Here is an 18,255-nt window from a genome sequence, read left to right on the forward strand (position 1 = left end):
TATATATATTCTCCAATATATACTCCAATTGAGTTTGCTGAAAGAAGAAAGTCATAAACACCTAGGATGGCTTGAGTGCAAGTAAATTATGGTACAATTTTCATTTTTGGGGTGAACCCTTTAAGTCACACTTAAATGAATGTGTTCAAATAATATAACAAAATTATCAGAACAAGTAACATTTGTTTTAAAGATAGATAGCAAACCATAAATTGTGTGTGTGTGTGTGTGTGTGTGTGTGTGAGAGTGAGTATGACGTCCTAAAACAAGGTCAATACTCTCATTTATTTTTGTCATTAATTTGATTCCTTTTCATTTACGTGCATGCGTATGAAGTCACCTCATCATGGGATATCACATTCGTACCGACTTACTCTGACCTGTTACTCTTACTCAGGTTATAGCATGTTGCACATTTCTATGATGCATCACTGTTTATTTTTATATCACTGTATAATATATTATATATTTCTAAATGGGTCTAGTGGATTTTTTCCTTAAAAAAAAATGATTTTATTGGCAGCCTTATTTTTCAGTGTTTGTTTTTCTTCAGGCTGCGTTGACGCTGCTCTCCATCTATGGTAAATTCCTGTACTCGGGTCCAACTGGGTGATGGGTGAAGCCTGACCTCATAATGTCCAGCTGACTGTGTCATCTTGTTATGATGCTGTCGTGTCGTGTGATTCTACATGTAGCAGCACAAACATTACGCAGATGCAAGCTAAGGTGCAAGGATAAACACGTTGTTGATCGCGATCTTGAGAGTGGACGTGTACCCCTTTTCCTCTCTCCGATTGGTCACTAACGGCACCGACGTAATAATGTAGGCGTGTCACTGTGCAAGAACTAACTTTAAAGAGTTGTAAACACCACAGGGCTCAAGACAGACCCAGACTGAATAAAGAAATTCACGCGAGGATACTGATAACTTTTCCAGATACGATTCACACGCTTTTTGTTTTGTTTTTAGTTCAGATATTAAAATGAAGTTCGTAAGATTTATAACGAGGAATGCTGCTTTGCTAAATGTACCAAAACATATTGATTACTACGCGAAATTTTCTCCATCGCCGTTGTCAATGAAGCAGTTTCTGGATTTCGGTGAGTTTTAAACATTTTTATGCAAAATACGATGAATATTGGCCATTTGTGCACCTGCTTTGCAACAATACATTCTTCTTTTTATTTTTTAAATAATTTGGATTGATATCTTTTATATAATTTTACGCAACCAACAATTCTATTGTAGAATATGTTTAACGCCCGCGAACGCGTTTAACTGATGGGGTAACCATGGTGACGCTGCTCTAGTGATAATTTTTGTAACTTAATTATAGCTTTACACATCACTTATTAAATAAAAATGTGAAAATGTTTTGTTACCATTGTTATTTTAGCTTTTGGTGCTATTGCTATAGGGACGACAAAATATAGCTAATGTGTGCACGAAACGAGCGTTTGTTCTTGCTGATATTATAGTTTATCGATGTTCTGTCGTTCTCTTTGCAGGATCCACAAATGCGTGCGAGAAAACATCGTTCACTTTTCTCAGACAAGAGCTTCCTGTGAGACTAAGTAACAGTTTGAAGGAGATCAACCTTTTACCTGACCAACTTATAAAGACACAGTCCGTTCAGCTAGTTCACAGCTGGTAAGTTCATGTTTTTGGAGTATCAAACAAAAAAAGTGTCCCTTGTCTTATACAGTTTGAGTAAACAGACATAAAAGAAAAAGATGAATCGTCTTAATGTATTGCTGAACATATTAAAATGGTGCATTTTCCACGCGTGCATTATGTAACTTGTCCCACGCCGCGTAACTGAACGATGAACTTTCCCCTAGTTCCCCAGCCTGGAGTTTTCGAAGAGCCTCAGTGCGTTACACCACTCTGAGCTTCATCATGTTTCCATATGATCCCACAATGCAACTGAATAGCCTACTTATATTTTTAATTCGATTTGATACTTCTCTTTCTTACGCCTGCTCATATAATGCTGTTTTGGGCTCAAATGCCATTACAGAGAACACTCACTTGTTTACTAGAAGGCTGTCTGAGATTGTGCAACGTATGGCGGTTAACTTCCGAAAGTGAAATTTGAGAAGGTGCGACGTATAGCTGTGATAGGCTACGCAGACTTGTTTTCGAGAACAGTATGTTCTACTGTACATGTGTTACCGCTAACACCGCAAGGAGGAGGAAAATAAGTGAAGACATTTTATAAACAAATCGGGAAAGTCATTTATATAGTTAATATTAATATCAAATATATTCAAAAGAATATCTAAAATGAAAATATTATTTTATATAATAAGTTACTCTGAGTGAGTGCCAGTGTTACTACTAGCCTGTAGTGTTCATTAATATTTTATAAATAATAATATTTAAGTTTTTTTAATTAGCATTCATTTATTTTATTTCGCTTGCTAATCTAATATTTAAAGTTCATTCAATGAGCTTTATTTCAATACCAAATTTTTTTTTTTTAATGATTTTAGCTAACAATAATAGCACTGGTTTTAGATAACAAAACTAACCCTGGGGAGTGCTTAAAATGGCAAAACTTGCCACCAAGCAAGCATGAAAACATTGTGTAGGTTGAGGGTCTTATTGGAGACGTCTGTTTATGAAAACAAACTCTCACATATATAAGGAATTTACCTTTACCTCAATATAATAACATTGAAGAGCTCAACACGGGAAATGCTTCCTTATTAACTTTGAAACTAAGACTAAACCCTTACATATGTACTTCTTATATGACTGCAACACTGTAAAAAATCATACGCTTTATCTAATCAAAAAAATTGTGGCAACAGATTACAAGCAATATTATTAATTAAATTTAAAAAATTAGAATTGAATAATAATTAATTGCTCAAAAATTAATTCCTTAAAAGTTAACCATTTACACCCAAAAATGTAACAAAAATATCTGAATAACAGACAGACGTCAAAGATTAATTAAGAACTATTTATATTTTATTGCCAACAATTTTATTCAGTCTTTATTGCCGTAATTTTAAAACAATCCTAAAACAAACACTGATCACCATAATGGTGACTTAAATGTAACTTTTTTGTTTGTTCGTTGTTGTTGTAAGTTTTACTCATTTTAAAAGGTTAACTTTTAAGGAATTCATTTGATTAATTATCAATTCTAATTTGTTAAATTTAATTAATAATATTGCTTGTAATCTGTTGCCACAATTTTTTTTTGATTAGATAAAGCGTATTCGTTTTTACAGTGAACCCACTCAAAACCTACCCTCACGCCTAAAAACCCTTTTAATCTGGGACTTACATTCTGAAACAAACCTAAAACCTGGAAATTCACACATTCAACAAATCAGGTTTGGTCCCACTTGGATGTGGGTGGGGGTGCCCTACTTGATTGGTGGCACCATCTTGATAGTGTACAAGTTAACCTTTCATCCCGTTTGTCTTCTCTCTCTTCCCTTCTCAGGTTTATTCAAAGTCTGATTGACATCCTAGAATTCCAAGACAAGAGTCCCAATGACCCCAGAGTTCTTGAAGAGTAGGTTCTTCAATCATACACACCCAACATGAATATTAAAGCAGTAGTATTAAAACGAAACGGCAGGATTCATGGTGTTGTTTTTTGTTCTCTGTCCCTAAAGTTTTGCGGAAGCTCTGGTGACCATTAGGAACAGGCACAATGATGTGGTACCCACCATGGCCCAGGGTGTCATTGAATACAGGGATGCATTTGGGGCAGACCCTGTGACATGTCAGAACATTCAATACTTCCTGGACCGCTTTTACATGAACCGCATCTCCATTCGCATGCTCATCAACCAACACAGTAAGTAAATCTTGTCCTAATACCTGGACTTTCTACCAGCACTTATCGGCAACAACAGTCAGCACTTTAAATGCGCAGGTCATTAGATCTTGAATAATCCGGCCTGCTCCTGTTTTAGCCTAGTTAATTGTTCACTAGATATGAGAGAATGGTAGTGCACCTCTAACCCTCTGTTTCCTGCTCTATCTCCAGCTCTGATCTTTGATGGCACCACAAAGCCAGGACATCCCAGCAGCATCGGGTGCATTGACTCCTGCTGTGACGTCACAGATGTAATCAGAGGTGATTGCACTGTAATACAAATATTACCCTAGCGACAAGTGCAAATGCAACATTAATGTCCTGTGCTCTGCTTCAGATGCATACGAGTGTGCGAAAATGCTCTGTGAGCAGAATTACCTCGGATCTCCTGAGCTGGAGCTTGCAGAGATAAACGGTGAGGAACAGATCATTCTCACATTCCATCTAGTAAGCTAGCGTTCGCAAACTACATCGGATCTTATAATATTTGTTCTCTGTTGCAGCAAAAAACAAGTCGCAACCAATCGAGATATCCTACGTTCCTTCCCATCTTTACCACATGGTTTTTGAGCTCTTCAAGGTAGACATGGTGCTTTATTTCAGATTCACATGGAGTGAAGAAATAATTATAGATTGTAAATGTGTCATTTTTGATGTCTCCCCCTCTCTAGAATGCAATGAGGGCTACTGTTGAGAATACAACAAGCAGCACATTGCCACCAATCAAAGTCAAGGTTGCTCTAGGCAGGCAGGACCTGTCAATCAAGGTGCGTAAATGAAAGTTCTTAAGTCTTAAAGGGGTAGTTCACTTTTAAACAAAAACTTTTGCTGATCATTTACTCACCCCCATGTCATCCAAGATGTCCATGTCTTTCTTTCTTCAGTCGAAAGAAATGAAGGTTTTTGATGAAAACATTCCAGGATTTTCTCCATAAAATGGACTTCAATGGGAACCAAACGGTTCAAGGTCCAAATGAAAGTTTCAGTGCAGCTTCAAAAGGCTTTAAACAACATCATCGACATCAAACGATCTGCCATTTAAAAGTTTTATAAGCCCAAATGCTCGCCTTGCTGTTCTGTTATGAGCGTTCGTGATTCTCCTGTTCGAACTCGTTCATCATTGAATCATCGAGTCATGACACTGAAGGGACCCTTATTCATCGTCTGATGCCGTTTAAAGCCCTTTGAAGCTGCACTGAAACTCTCATTTGGACCTTGAACCGTTTGGTTCCCATTGAAATCCATTATATGGAGAAAATCCTGAAATGTTTTCATCAAAAACCTTACTTTCTTTTCGCATTCGAGCATCTTAGATGACATGGGGGTGAGTAAATTATCAGCAAAAGTGTTTTTAAAAGTGAACTACGCCTTTAAGAGAAATTTGGCAGAGAGAATAATTTTTATCTCGACCTATTACCTTGTGTGAGGTCACACCGCCACTGCCTTGTTTGAATCATTCATCTCAACCTGCCCTAGATCCAGCGATAACTGATAATAACGTTATATAAACTCTCTTAAAGATTCATATTCTAACCACCCTTGATCAACTTCCAAATGAACCAGATTTGACTGGTATTAACGATACCGTCAACCTTTGCCCTGCTTGGTGACTAAAGAGAGGAACAAAATGCGATATCCATGCTACTTAGCTGACATCTTGACGCAACCCAAACATATTTGTCATCTGATGTAATGCCGCTCAAAAACCACATTATTGTTCTCTAAACATTCACTTTTTCATGTTCCAGATCAGTGACAGGGGTGGTGGCGTTCCTTTTAAGAAGATTGATAGACTTTTTAGCTACATGTATTCGACGGCGCCCAGACCTACTCTTGGTGACCATCAACGGACCCCAATGGTGAGAGCATAGGACACTCTTCGTAATGACAGTCATGTACATACTGTATGTTTCAAACCTGCTCTGTTATTCCCTCAGGCTGGCTTTGGTTATGGCCTTCCCATCTCCCGCCTGTACGCACGCTACTTCCAAGGTGATCTCCAGCTTTATCCAATGGAGGGCTATGGCACAGATGCTGTCATTCAGCTGAAGGTAAGATCATAAAATAAAGGGTTAGTTTGCATAAATATAGAAATGATGTTCATTCACTCATCCTGACGCTGTTCCAAACCCATGCACTCTTTAAAAGTTCTTAAAATGGGTTTTAAGAAAACAAAACCATCACTGAAAGGGTCTTTGGGGAACCAACAATGGTTCTTCTATGGAATTGCTTTACGAAAATACTATTTTGGAATTTGTATGACTTTTTTTACACAAAAGTTGTTTACCATAAAAATGAACCTTTTGTGTTCTATGGTTTGGTACAATAAGTAAACAATGAAAGAATCTGCATTTTAGGTAAAATTTTAAACAATCAGTGAGATGAGAGTTGCTTACACTGACCTTATTTGTTGAGCTTGTACCTATGCAAAACATCCTGTTAACTTTGGACATTACATTACACTCTTCAAATCATTAATCCACAATGACGGTCTTCTGCCCACAGGCCCTCTCCACAGATTCAGTAGAGAAGCTTCCGGTGTTTAATAAGACTGCCTTGCGGCATTACAAATTCAACCAGGAAGCTGATGACTGGTGCGTCCCGAGCAAGGAGCCACTGAACATGGCTGCGTACAAGTCTGGAAAGTGAGTTGGTTGCCTTGAAGAAATAACAAAGGTCTTCAAGAAAGGCCAAAGTTGTGAATGCTCGCATTCCCTATCGAACTAGGGACCAACGACGGCATTTCCCAATATTCTTCGAGTATTGTTGTCATGGGAACACTTAAACTGCATGTGGCCGGAATTTAAGATGCCAAACAGGTGATTCCTTGGTATAAGAGTAAGTTATTACTGTGGTGCTGCTGAAGTGGGTGTTTTTCAGCAAAAGCTCTCAGGCACGAAGAGTGTGAAGCCCTGGAGGGGCGAGAGGTGATTAGATGCATGTGAACTGGATTGAAGGTTGCAGAAGTCTATGTATTGCAAAGGAGTGAAATACTGAAAAGTAAAGGAAATGCAGCTGGTGAGATATGAGACATTTCAGAGGTCGGAGAAAATGGATGAATTGTCAATTTAGAAAAAAAAAAAAAAAAAAAAAAGAGGCTGTGGCCAAAGAGGTTTTTTTTCCCCTCTTTAAAGAGAGATTTTGAAATCATACTTGATGTGTGATACTTAGTATTTAAGAAAAGCATGTATTAGTATATATTAATAAGACTGTGCTGTTTTGTTTCATTGTATTATGAATGACCACTTTGTTAAAAGGACCCTTGTTGTTTGAGTTTTTTATATATAAATGAAATAAATCAGATTATTTTTCATCAAGATGGATATGCTGTTGTTATTGCAAGCAATTTGTAAGCATTTCAGTGGAAACGCATACTAACGCTTATGTGATTGTGATGAAAATGTGCAGACACACACACACAGTATAAGAAAACAAGCTAATGCAGCATCAGTGTAAAATAAATGACCTAGATAAAGCAAAAGGGAAAATAAATGCCCTGATAAAAGAAATATAATTTATTTAAATTAAATTTAATCCTGATTTGTATTACATTTTCATTTCTTATTTATTTTCTGTATTTATTTATTTTATTTAGTTTCAGTTTTCATATATTTGTATATGATTTTTTTTGTGTGTTTTTTAATTTTTTATATATGCTTTAGTTTTATTTACTATAGCTTACATTTATTTATTTATTTTATTTATCTTGTGCTAAGAAGGAGGTTTGGTCCTCCAGAAATTCAAAGCAATGCTGCTTGTCCTGGTGGGCTTATGAAAAAAAAAAAGGGCTTATGAGCAAAATAGATTAATTTTATATGAAAGTTAAAAAATTGTAAAAGTGACCTAAACTAATAGACATTTTACTCAGCCTCGAGTTGTTTCAAACCTGCAATGGTTTCTTTCTTCTGCTGAACACAAATAAAATAATTTGAAGAACGTTGGTAACCAAACAGTTGATGGACCCCATTGACTTCCATAATATTAAAAAAACAAACTATGGAAGTCAATGGGGACCATCAACTGTTCGGTTGCTGAACACAAATAAAATAATTTGAAGAATGTTGGTAACCAAACAGTTGATGGACCCCATTGACTTCAATAATATTAAAAAAACAAACTATGGAAGTCAATGGGGTCCATCAACTGTTCGGTTCCCAACATTCTTCAAATTATTTTATTTGTGTTCAGCAGAAGAACTAAAATTCATACAAGTTTGGAAAAACTTGAGGGTGAGCAAATGATGACAGAATTTAATTTTTTGGCGAACTATCCCTTTAACAAATGTGTTTTGCTGAGAACATTGCTTAAATGATGATCTGAAAACACAATGCATGTAGCTCACGTACTGCTCTCTATCAGTCTGACCCAACCTGTTTATGGACTATGATTAAGATTATGCTGACATAGGTCAAATATAGTAGGCCTCACTGTGCTATAGAAACCTTGGCAATCAGTTATGTCTCCGTCATAAAAAACAGTCGGATGGGACGTGAAAGTACATGACCCAAAATGCATCCATGCATGCACATCTTACGTAAACGCAAACTAGACAGGGCAACTGAGCACTTGTTTTATATGCAAAAAAAAAAAAGAGAGAAAGACGATCGAAAGATTATTTGTGCCTGCCAAAGACTTTGACTTTCAACACAGGCATCGGCATGGCTTTTAAAGGTTATTATGATTATTTTTAACATTAGGATGAGATCAGTTCGTCATCATTTACGTTGCAAAATCCACAAATCAAATATGAAGAGAAAAAGAAAACTAAATCAAGTTGATGGAAGTTGAACAAACTCAGGGTTAGAAGACTAGTTTTGAGTTGACAAAACCAAACCAATCCGATCAGGATTATCAACTTTCTGACAACTCAGGCTTTGATCCTGAGTTTAGGAATAAAGTATGGAGCATGCACAAGAAAGTGTGACATCAGTAGTGGACAGCCAATCACATGTTCTGAAAATATTACACATGCATTTACACATCAAGAAAAGAGTTGAAAGAGGACAACTAAAAAAAAAACAGTTGCTATATCAGTGCAAGTAAAAGTTGTGAAGTTTATATTGTTGATAATGTATGTAAGGGATAATATGGCTCGCGGTGCATTCAATTATTTTAACGCATGAAGCACTCGATTGTGAAGCGATGAGCAAATTACTATAGCAATGAACACCGCTAAAAGTAGAGCAAATTCAGAGTGCTTAAAACCAGGGTTGGTGCACGCTAAACTCAAACTGATGTTCAAAACTTTGACTCAATGCTGCACCCTACTGAGTGTAAGTGGAACTGCCGAACCAAAGTTTTAACAAAAAACAAAACAGGTATTTCCTTAAAGGTTATATAGTTATAATAGTTACCCCAGAACTGCAAACACAGCATAAGTCATTCAAAGACGTTTAGTTGTTCAAGAAAAGACAATAAGTTTTACATTGAAAACTGATAAATCAATTGATCTTTATATTAAATTCAAGCACGTAACTACTTTACAAAAATCATCCCTTGGTAAAAAGCATAACTAAAGTTAGATCAAACTAAACGCACATATAATGTTAGGATAAAATAGACAGTTAGTTGCTTTTTTTTTTTGACTCCTTACTGCAGTCTTTCTTTTCTTTTTTCAAACATTTAAAACCCTGAGACCAGGCCTGCTAAACACAATGGTAATTGCATTACAGATTGTATTGCTAATGGTCTGTTTGGATTGGTGGGAGCAATGATCAAGTGGACTCAGTCGTCTTCTCACAGATCCAGGGCAAGGACATGTAGCACGGCGCATCATACCAGCTCTTTGTAGCCACACGGGTTAAAACATCTGTCTTTATCATGTAGCCACAGTCTTCATTGATATGGTTGTTGGGCTCGCCATCTTCCCAGAAACTATGGAGGAAAAGCAATGGGTTAGTTCCAGTCAGACATCCTGGTTTCCTTATGGAAACAGCATAATAATAATAATAATAAATGACAACAGTAAATTAAAGTGGTGCTAAAATATGTTTAATAAGGTTTTTCTCAACTTTTTCAAAGGAACATTGCATTTAGCATTTTTTTTTTATTTTCTCTGTACAGTAAGTCCACATGTAACGTTAATATCTATATTCTGTAGCACTCAAAACAGTTGTAATTGTATGTCTATATGACCATTTTATATCCTTATTCATTTAATAATACATTTCTATAATTAATCAGGCTGTAATAAGAATTTTTATTTTTGCATAAATAAAATAAAATAATATGAGCACAAAATAAAAGTCCTGTAATTTTCCCTTTAATAATTACAGTCTATATTTAAAAGGTAAAATATCAATTCCTGATTCCCAAGGAGTCACTAACATTAATAAAAGTCAGATTATCATTAAATATTGAGGATTTTTGAATAAAAAATGAGGGAATGCAAGACCTCTAATAATTTTCAGGAAGAATGAGATGATTCAGTAGTTTGAACTCAATGTGAGATGTGTCATCTAGTACTGAAGCTTGGACTTCTAGTGTGAGAAATTTGACATTCTTACCCTCCAACCAGTTTGGTTCCGTCCACCCAGTACCAGTCTTCTTCTACTTCTTCATCACTTATGCCAAACCAGTAAGCGTTCCAGTGTCCACGGGGCAGCAGGTTCCATATGAACGTCTTTATCCGGACAATAAGTCAAATATCATTAAAATCAATGGGGGGAAAACGTACTAATCAATTTTAAAGCCTCACATGTTTCAGCTATGATAAGAAGGTAACAAATGTTCATATTCAGAAAAGTGTAAAAAGTAATCCTTTAGAATAATCTGTTGACAAACGCATATTGGTTAATGTAATATGGTTTGACCATGGAACATCCACATTAACAAGTGACCAAAAATTATGTATCTGATAAAAGTAGTATGCAACAAAACATATGGACATATGAATGTCTTTATCTGGACAATAAGTCAAATATCATTCAAATCAATGGGGGAAAAAACCTTAGTAATCAATTTGAATGCCTCACATGTTTCAGCTAAGATCCCTTCCTCTATTGCATATTTAGCAGTTTCTGTTCTCTTTTTTTACACACACACATTTAGATGTGGACTGTCAGTGTTACTTGAGGTCCTTAGATGTTCTGCGAGTACATCTGCACAGCTCTCGTCTGTCCTCACCTGTTCCTCAGGCGTGTGGATGATGGCCAGGTGTCCTCCATTCCGCTTGCAGTACTTCTGACTGTCTGACCAACTCCTGCTAGTCACCGAGATGAAGTAACAGCTCCCGTTAAAGAGCTTCCAGTCTTCAGGGCAGGGACTCTTCGTTGGTGCTGGAGAGGTGCATGGTGCAGTGGTTGCCTCTAAAAAGACCCAACATTTTTAGATGTTATGAAATGCAAGAGATTGCTTGTTAAAAACACAAATGCACTTGCACCTCACGAACCAAGCTCAGTGATTTTGTCCTTCAACTGCGACCACTCTCTCTCAAGTTCCCTCTTCTCCTTCTTCACAGTCTGCAGTTCTTCAGTCAGAGCCGTTACATTAGCGCAGCCCGTCTGCATGTGTGTTTCAGAAACGCTGGAGGGGGAATCCTGATCAGAGGAATGGCCCTTACCTAAGACAGAATAAATAAAAGCATATGTGGGTTGTCGATAAAAATATTTTGAGAAATAAAGATAGAAAGATGAAGTTTACAATGAAACTGATGTGTTTATGAGTTGTACTTTTATTATAACTTGACTGTTTTACACAAGAAATGCATGTTTTTGTTTTATTATTATGTGTTATCTGGAAGATAAATAGCAATTGAACTGTTTAATAGTTAGAAATATCGAACAAAATGAGTCGAATGGAATCGAAAATAGAACTCAATCTGCAAATACACTGTGGCACACACCTCTTAAAGGAGTAGTTCACTTTTCAAAAAACTTATGCTGATAATTTACTCACCCCCATGTCATCCAAGATGTCCATGTCATTCTTTCTGCAGTCGAAAAGAAATTAAGGTTTTTTGATGAAAACATTCCAGGATTTTCTCCATATAATGGACTTCAATGGGAACCAAACGGTTCAAGGTCCAAAAGACAGTTTCAGTGCAAACTGCAAACTGTTCAAAGGGCTTTTAACGATTCCAGACGATAATTAAGGGTCTTATCAAGCGAAACGATCGGTCATTAAAAAACAAAAAACAAAGTTAAAGTTTTCTAAGTTCAAATGGTCACCTTGTTCCTTTCTGTGTGACTCTCCTGTTTGAACTCAATTATCAAAATGAACAAATCTTTTTCATGTCATTTGGTTCATTCAACGAAGTTGACTCGGGAAAAAAATTGTTCATTTTGATGAACGAGTTCAAACAGGAGAGTCACGAGAGTTGGAGATTTGCTCTGTTCTGCATCACAGAACAGAGCAAGGCGACCATTTGAGCTTATAAACTTAAACTTTGTTATTTTTTTTTTTTTAAATGAGTGATCGTTTCTCCTGATAAGACTCTTATTCATCGTCTGGAATCGTTTAAAGACCCTTTTTTAAACAGTTTGCACTGAAACTGTCTTTTGGACCTTGAACCGTTTGGTTCCCATTGAAGTCCATTATATGGAGAAAAATCTTAATTTCTTTTCGATTAAAGAAAGAAAGACATGGACATCTTGGATGACATGGGGGTGAGTAAATTATCAGCAAAAGTTTTTTTTAAAAGTGAACTACTCCTTTAATGTCTATGTATTTAGAATGCAATGTCATTAAAGTCATTGTTGGTGTGGAATGTTTCCCATTACTTTCCCAATGCTCAGCCCTACTTGTTAATAAACACAATCACACCGAATTGCGCAAGTCATGTATGTGAGAAAGAAGAAGTACCATACTTGTGACCACCAGGACCATGAGTAAGATGAGGCAGAAGGCAGTCAGGCACGCTGTTGCAACTTTGAAGGGTTCTTGGCAAAATTGCTTTCCTCTTTTACCAGCAGCATTCGGTAAAACTGTGAACAAACAAATAAAACAACGATTTACAATATAACAATTGTGTAAAAACGACCAAGTCTAACAATGCACTTTTGTGCAAATTTTGTTAAACAAATTGAGCATTTTTACATGACATTTATTTTGCAAGAAATAAAAGATTTTGAAAACTTTTTTTTGGATTACATGTAACCCATTTCAGTGAATGATTTACAGTATTTTCCACTGCCAGGTTATCTCAAACCCTGAGAGTATTGATGAGTACTTCATCAAATAACGTTGTGTGTTGGTCAAGCAGGAATTTTTTATAGCATAAACTGATAAACATTTAAAACAACTGGACAATTACGGAGCAACCGAGAATGAATAATTGCCCAAAAAGGTAACAAATGTTCATGTTCAGGAAAGTGTCAAAAGTAATCATTTAGAATCATCTGTTGAGAAACACATATTGGTCAATGTAATAGTGGTTTTGAACCATCTGGAGGTGAGCAAGGGATGAATGAGGGAGACCCAAATACTCATTACAATAGTCTAAACGTGATGTAATAAAAGCATAAATAACCTTCTTAAAATCTATTATGCATAATTCGGAGTCCAGGATGACACCAACTTGGTGTCAAGGTTGATTACCAAACTCATTAATAAGATAACCTCTCAATATCAGGAGACCAAAGATAATTATTTCAGCGTTGTCTTCATTGAGTTGGAGAAAGTTATTTGACAACCAATATCCTCGAGACAGTCCAGCAAATGTTGAATGGAGTTGGCAGCTTTCAACAGCAAATAAAGCTGAGTACCATCAGATTAAAAATTAAAAGAAACATAGTGCCTCCTAATAATATTCCCATGCAAGAAGCATACACGTAAAAAAGAAGCAGGCCCAGGATAGAGCCCTGAGGTACTCCAATAATAAGAGTTGAGTATGAGGAAAACTTATCCAACACTACTGAAATATACCTGTCTTTAAGACATGAACTAAGTATTCCTTGATACCAATTAAATGTACTAAATGTCAAAGAAGAATATTATCATCAATTAAATGCAGTGGTAACATCAATACAACATTGAACAAATGGCTATCACTTTATCATCAAAAAACATTCAAATGTTTTTCACAAAGTTTAGCCGTGGGCTCCACGTGAAATTGGCAACCTGGGTAAGTTATTGAATTAATCATGGAGAATAAAATCTGAGGTCTAGATTGTAATTAACACACATATAAAATAAAATCTGAATAAAATCTGAGGTCTGACAGTGTGTAATTAAATCTGAGAAATAGTCTTTAAAAATCTCAAAGGACACAATCTATTGCATAGACTAACATCTCTATTAGACATGCATCCCCGTAGACATGCATCTCTATTAATATTGCTCATTAAGCTTTTGTGATTTGAATCTCCTTACCCTGGCCTAACTATAAAACTTTGCCACATAATTGTAAAATCTAGAGTTGAAATGTTTTAATCAAGGTTTCAACAGTTTCAAATGCCACTGCCAAACGTTTTACAAACTTTCTTGGAGAAACACATGCCTCAAACATCAAGACTGATTGATTATGATTCTCACCTGAATATCGCACCTCTGGACTGCTGTAGTCATTGTCAGGCTCGTCGATCAGATTGTTGTGCATTCCCTCTCTGTTTGCATACATTGCTCTCGTTTAGCACCTCTAGAGTCTCTCTGTTGACTGCAGTGGTTGCTCAACTGCAGGGGTATTTAAGAACAATATTGAGTCCGTGTGTTGTGACGTGCGATTCTTTGAAATTGTTGTTCTCTGTATCTCATGACAGATCCAGATGTTTGTTTTGCCAGAGAATGTCATGTGCAATTTCCCCAAAAAATTAGCTGACACAATTATTGTGTGCTGTTTTCTGTAAACGAGCAGCCTAACTGTAAACGTTACATTATTTTATTTGTTCTAATGTTTGAATAGCCACTCACACATTGCTTGATGCTTAAAGCTGAGACTTTTTGTTTAAAATGAACATAATAAGCGAGTACCTCATGTATCCATTTTCCTAAACGTGTTTTTGTCTTACTCTGAATCACTACGGTACAATAGGCCTATGTGTTGTTTATATTCGGAATATGTTGGTCCGCTGCATGACATAAACAGAGAAAAATAACTCCGGCTGTTCTTCCTCAAGATGCAGCGTCAAGTGTTTTTATTTTTTCAGAGTTTTCTCTACTTTTCCCTTTCTTTTCCTTACCCAACTATCAGTATGAGCATAAAAAAATCATATGGAATGGAATTATTGAATAATAACCTCATTATTGATATAAAACCATGAACACACCAAGCCGTTTTTGAGTGTCGGCCGACTGACGCCCGTTTCACGCCCGTTTCACACATACTCCGTTTGCAGTGCGTATGCGGTCCGTATTTTTTTCCGTACCCATGTTAACAGGTTAGAGCTTTCACACTGCACGCGGATGCAGTCCGTCGATCCGTTGCGGTGCGTATACAGCAGTGCAGAGATCGTTTCCGTACCGAGTCTATTTCTGCTGTGCTGCAAACGCAGAAATACAGTGACAGCGCACGGTTCGTGGTCAAAATGAACTCAGATTGACCTCGAAATGTAGTAGTTTCACCATAAATGCATTTAATTCAATAAAATGTAGTAATCTCTCCATAAAGCTATTTAATTGTTTCATATTTTTACTTTAAGACATATTAATATACAAGTAATGCATGGAATTGTATGCATTCGTTGTTTAAATCGTGTTTAAACGAGCATGCGTCCATTCAAGTTTGTAAAAGAGAATCGCAAAGCCATGGCAAAACTTTTATTTTAAAAAAAGTTACTGCATATGGTGAACATATTTTGATTACCAAAAACCAGGACACATGGCCCAGAAAACAAATGATACTCGAAGTTTACTCAAAGATGCCTTATTAATTTCAATACAATTAAAATAGGCTATGCCTCCTCTGTGGATAGAAAATTGTTGTATTAAGACACAAATTCAGATAGGCTTCTCAGAGGATACTCAACATGTTTTATTATGACAGGTTGGATTAAAAAATAATGAATGAAATAATGATTAAAAAATAATCTATCTTCTGTATTAGAAAAATAAATATATCAATATTAATTAACTAAAAGAAATACCTTCAAATTGAACAAAAATACCTCTCACAAACGTACAAAAACGAACTAGTTTCCTTCCTCTTTATCCTCTTTTTCTTCCTCATCCTCCTTGTTTGCTCATCTCCTATATTTAGCTGTAAAGCTGATCTTTTCCAGCGTTTTATTTATTTATTTTTTATTTTTTTTGAAAACCAGGACATCACTTTATAAAAAACGGCCAGGAAGGACATGAAAACAGGACTAGGATAACAGGACTGTTGGTCACTGGTCACACTATTGCTGCATAACTTCTGATTTTGAAATAAAAAGCTAGTGTTTGTGGTACAGCTCACGCAATGCAAACGCAGCATATGTGAAAGCACTTTAGCGCGTCACTTTAGCACTCCACCGGATACGCACCGCAACACTCAACGCATACGCACTGCAAACGGAGTATGTGAAACGGGCGTCCTCGTGTGTTCCGCACGGTTCCGTGCCGTCGGCTGAAATGAATCCTCGTCGGCTTTGTTTCGCCGATTCGACATGTTGAATTGCCCGATAACTCTGATTGGCTGTTCAGCTGATAGAGTCAGTGCACGAGAATAAAAGCAAAAAAGCAAGCAAAAAATCAAAACGGTTAAGATATAGGCCTAAGGATGTTCTTATGTTACGTCATGTTACCTGAGTGTTCCTTGGCGAATATTTCATGAGCGAAGAAAGGTTTAGAAGGAATGATATTCAAAATCAAGCACGCGCTGCTTTGTTTACAGTGTGTGTATCTGCAGATATATTAGTCTATATTCGTCATTCAAAAAGGAAAACCGACGCTGCCGGCTGCAGATACTAATATTAGCTCATTACAAGCAGGCGCAGAACGGACATTATAACTGACAATTGCCTAGTTCTCTCGGTGTGTAAGTGCAGCTTTTTTTTTTTTTTTTTTTTTTACCCCGACAACACAGTCGGCTTTCACTCACAGATCACTGTTTTCCAGAGACACAACATTAGTGCAATGAACTTCAAAACTGTTTCAACTGACTAAATCTTGAATGTAGATATTCAGATGTCAGATAACAGTTCAAATAACAGTTCGTGAGCTTAGAATTATAAGGTTCTATCTCCATTTAGGGTAGTTCTGAGATATTGAGCATCAAAGTTTTTACATCCCAGCTGGCAAAACTGTTATGTAGGCCTAGTATAATCTTCTATTATAGCTTTATCTATTAATCTTTTTTTTTTTTTACAAAAATAACACCACACAGGCATTAATAAACACCTAATAGATCAGATTATGTCAAAAACTCAATTTCGACCAAAAGTGAAGATAGAACCTTATAATTCTAAGCTCACGAGTTTCCAAATATTCTGATACATGCTTAACAATCCTGTTTTAAACAAGTAGAATCGATCCTTACCTAAATGCCGAAACGCAGAAAAGTTGTTCAACCAGAGTTTCAGCCGTTCCCCCTGACACTTGTGTTCTGTAAATTTGTAGTTTGGTGGCATGCCTGCAGGGACGTCGTGCACAGAGGGGTTGCTCAGGTTGCCCGGGCAACTGCCCATATGCCCTTCTCGACTCAGGTTGCCCTTCTGAGGAAAAAAAAAAAATCGTACAATGAATGTAGGCCTAGACAAAAAAATAATATAAAAATCGCAAAGCCTCATTCACTTAAAAAAAAAAAGTGAAAGTCAAACTGTTTCCACGAGACCATAGACTGCACGCGACCGGTGCGTATGGTAAGGCACCGCAAATTACTCAGGCCGCGCCTCCATCTCGTGTCGCGCGCTAATTAATGTGTACGAAGTCCATGACAAAATGAAGCGAAACTATCCTTCTCGTCACGAAAAGAGGAAGAAGAAAAACATGAGAGTGAATTGCGGGAACAGCAGTCAGGTAAACTTGTGTTCTCTCCTCTCTAGTGTCAGCAAAGTTTGATGGTTTGTCTGGGCAGGCAGTGCATCTCTTGCATCACTTTTTGCCTGACAAAAGTGAGAGTAAAATACCATTATTTATAACGTTTTGTTTTTGATAAACGACAAAGTGCAACAACAGTGTTTGTTTACTGCAGCTCGGAAAACATAACCGCGTCGCGTGTGTTGCGTTCACATGCGCGTGCACGAAATGAAACTCGCATTTTTCAAGCAGAAATGTGGAGACCAGAGAAATACTGTACAATACGTGAATGATGGCACTCCCAATCAAAGTACACATTATAAAGACACTGATTATCTAGTCTCAGTGTAGTTAAAAACTCTAAACAACTGCACTAATTATGCAAGATAAACCAATGTATTGGCATTGGCAATTTGACATTGATTGACTATTGATTTATAGGCTATATTGAATTTAAAATGATGATTAGCTGGACATTCTGGTCAATATGAATGCAAATCCCTCAGTAAATAACCATAAATCAAGATTTGCTTCAACA

General features: G+C 36.6%; 2 protein-coding genes across 2 annotated transcripts; one reads left to right on the top strand and one right to left on the bottom strand.

Annotated features, from left to right (window-relative positions):
- Positions 1 to 860: 860 nt before the first annotated feature.
- On the top strand, positions 861 to 7,162 carry pdk2b (pyruvate dehydrogenase kinase 2b). Its single transcript, XM_039681433.2, has 11 exons — positions 861 to 1,101; positions 1,510 to 1,651; positions 3,465 to 3,536; positions 3,640 to 3,824; positions 4,017 to 4,106; positions 4,183 to 4,260; positions 4,349 to 4,425; positions 4,517 to 4,612; positions 5,594 to 5,704; positions 5,783 to 5,896; positions 6,351 to 7,162. Exons 1-11 carry the CDS (start codon positions 984 to 986, stop codon positions 6,492 to 6,494), a joined length of 1,227 nt encoding a protein of 408 aa, XP_039537367.1. The 5' UTR covers positions 861 to 983; the 3' UTR covers positions 6,495 to 7,162.
- A 2,062-nt stretch (positions 7,163 to 9,224) lies between these two features.
- LOC120485652 (CD209 antigen-like protein C) lies at positions 9,225 to 17,309 on the bottom strand. The gene is made up of 7 exons (XM_089122864.1): positions 17,239 to 17,309; positions 14,319 to 14,456; positions 12,648 to 12,769; positions 11,236 to 11,401; positions 10,971 to 11,152; positions 10,352 to 10,467; positions 9,225 to 9,719 (listed from the first exon to the last, which is right to left on the bottom strand). Exons 2-7 carry the CDS (start codon positions 14,401 to 14,403, stop codon positions 9,560 to 9,562), a joined length of 831 nt encoding a protein of 276 aa, XP_088978990.1. The 5' UTR covers positions 14,404 to 14,456; positions 17,239 to 17,309; the 3' UTR covers positions 9,225 to 9,559.
- Between the last annotated feature and the right edge of the window lie 946 nt (positions 17,310 to 18,255).

The sequence above is a fragment of the Pimephales promelas genome, chromosome 18 (assembly GCF_988280905.1).
Source record: "Pimephales promelas chromosome 18, fPimPro1.hap1.1, whole genome shotgun sequence".
NCBI lineage: Eukaryota > Metazoa > Chordata > Actinopteri > Cypriniformes > Leuciscidae > Pimephales > Pimephales promelas.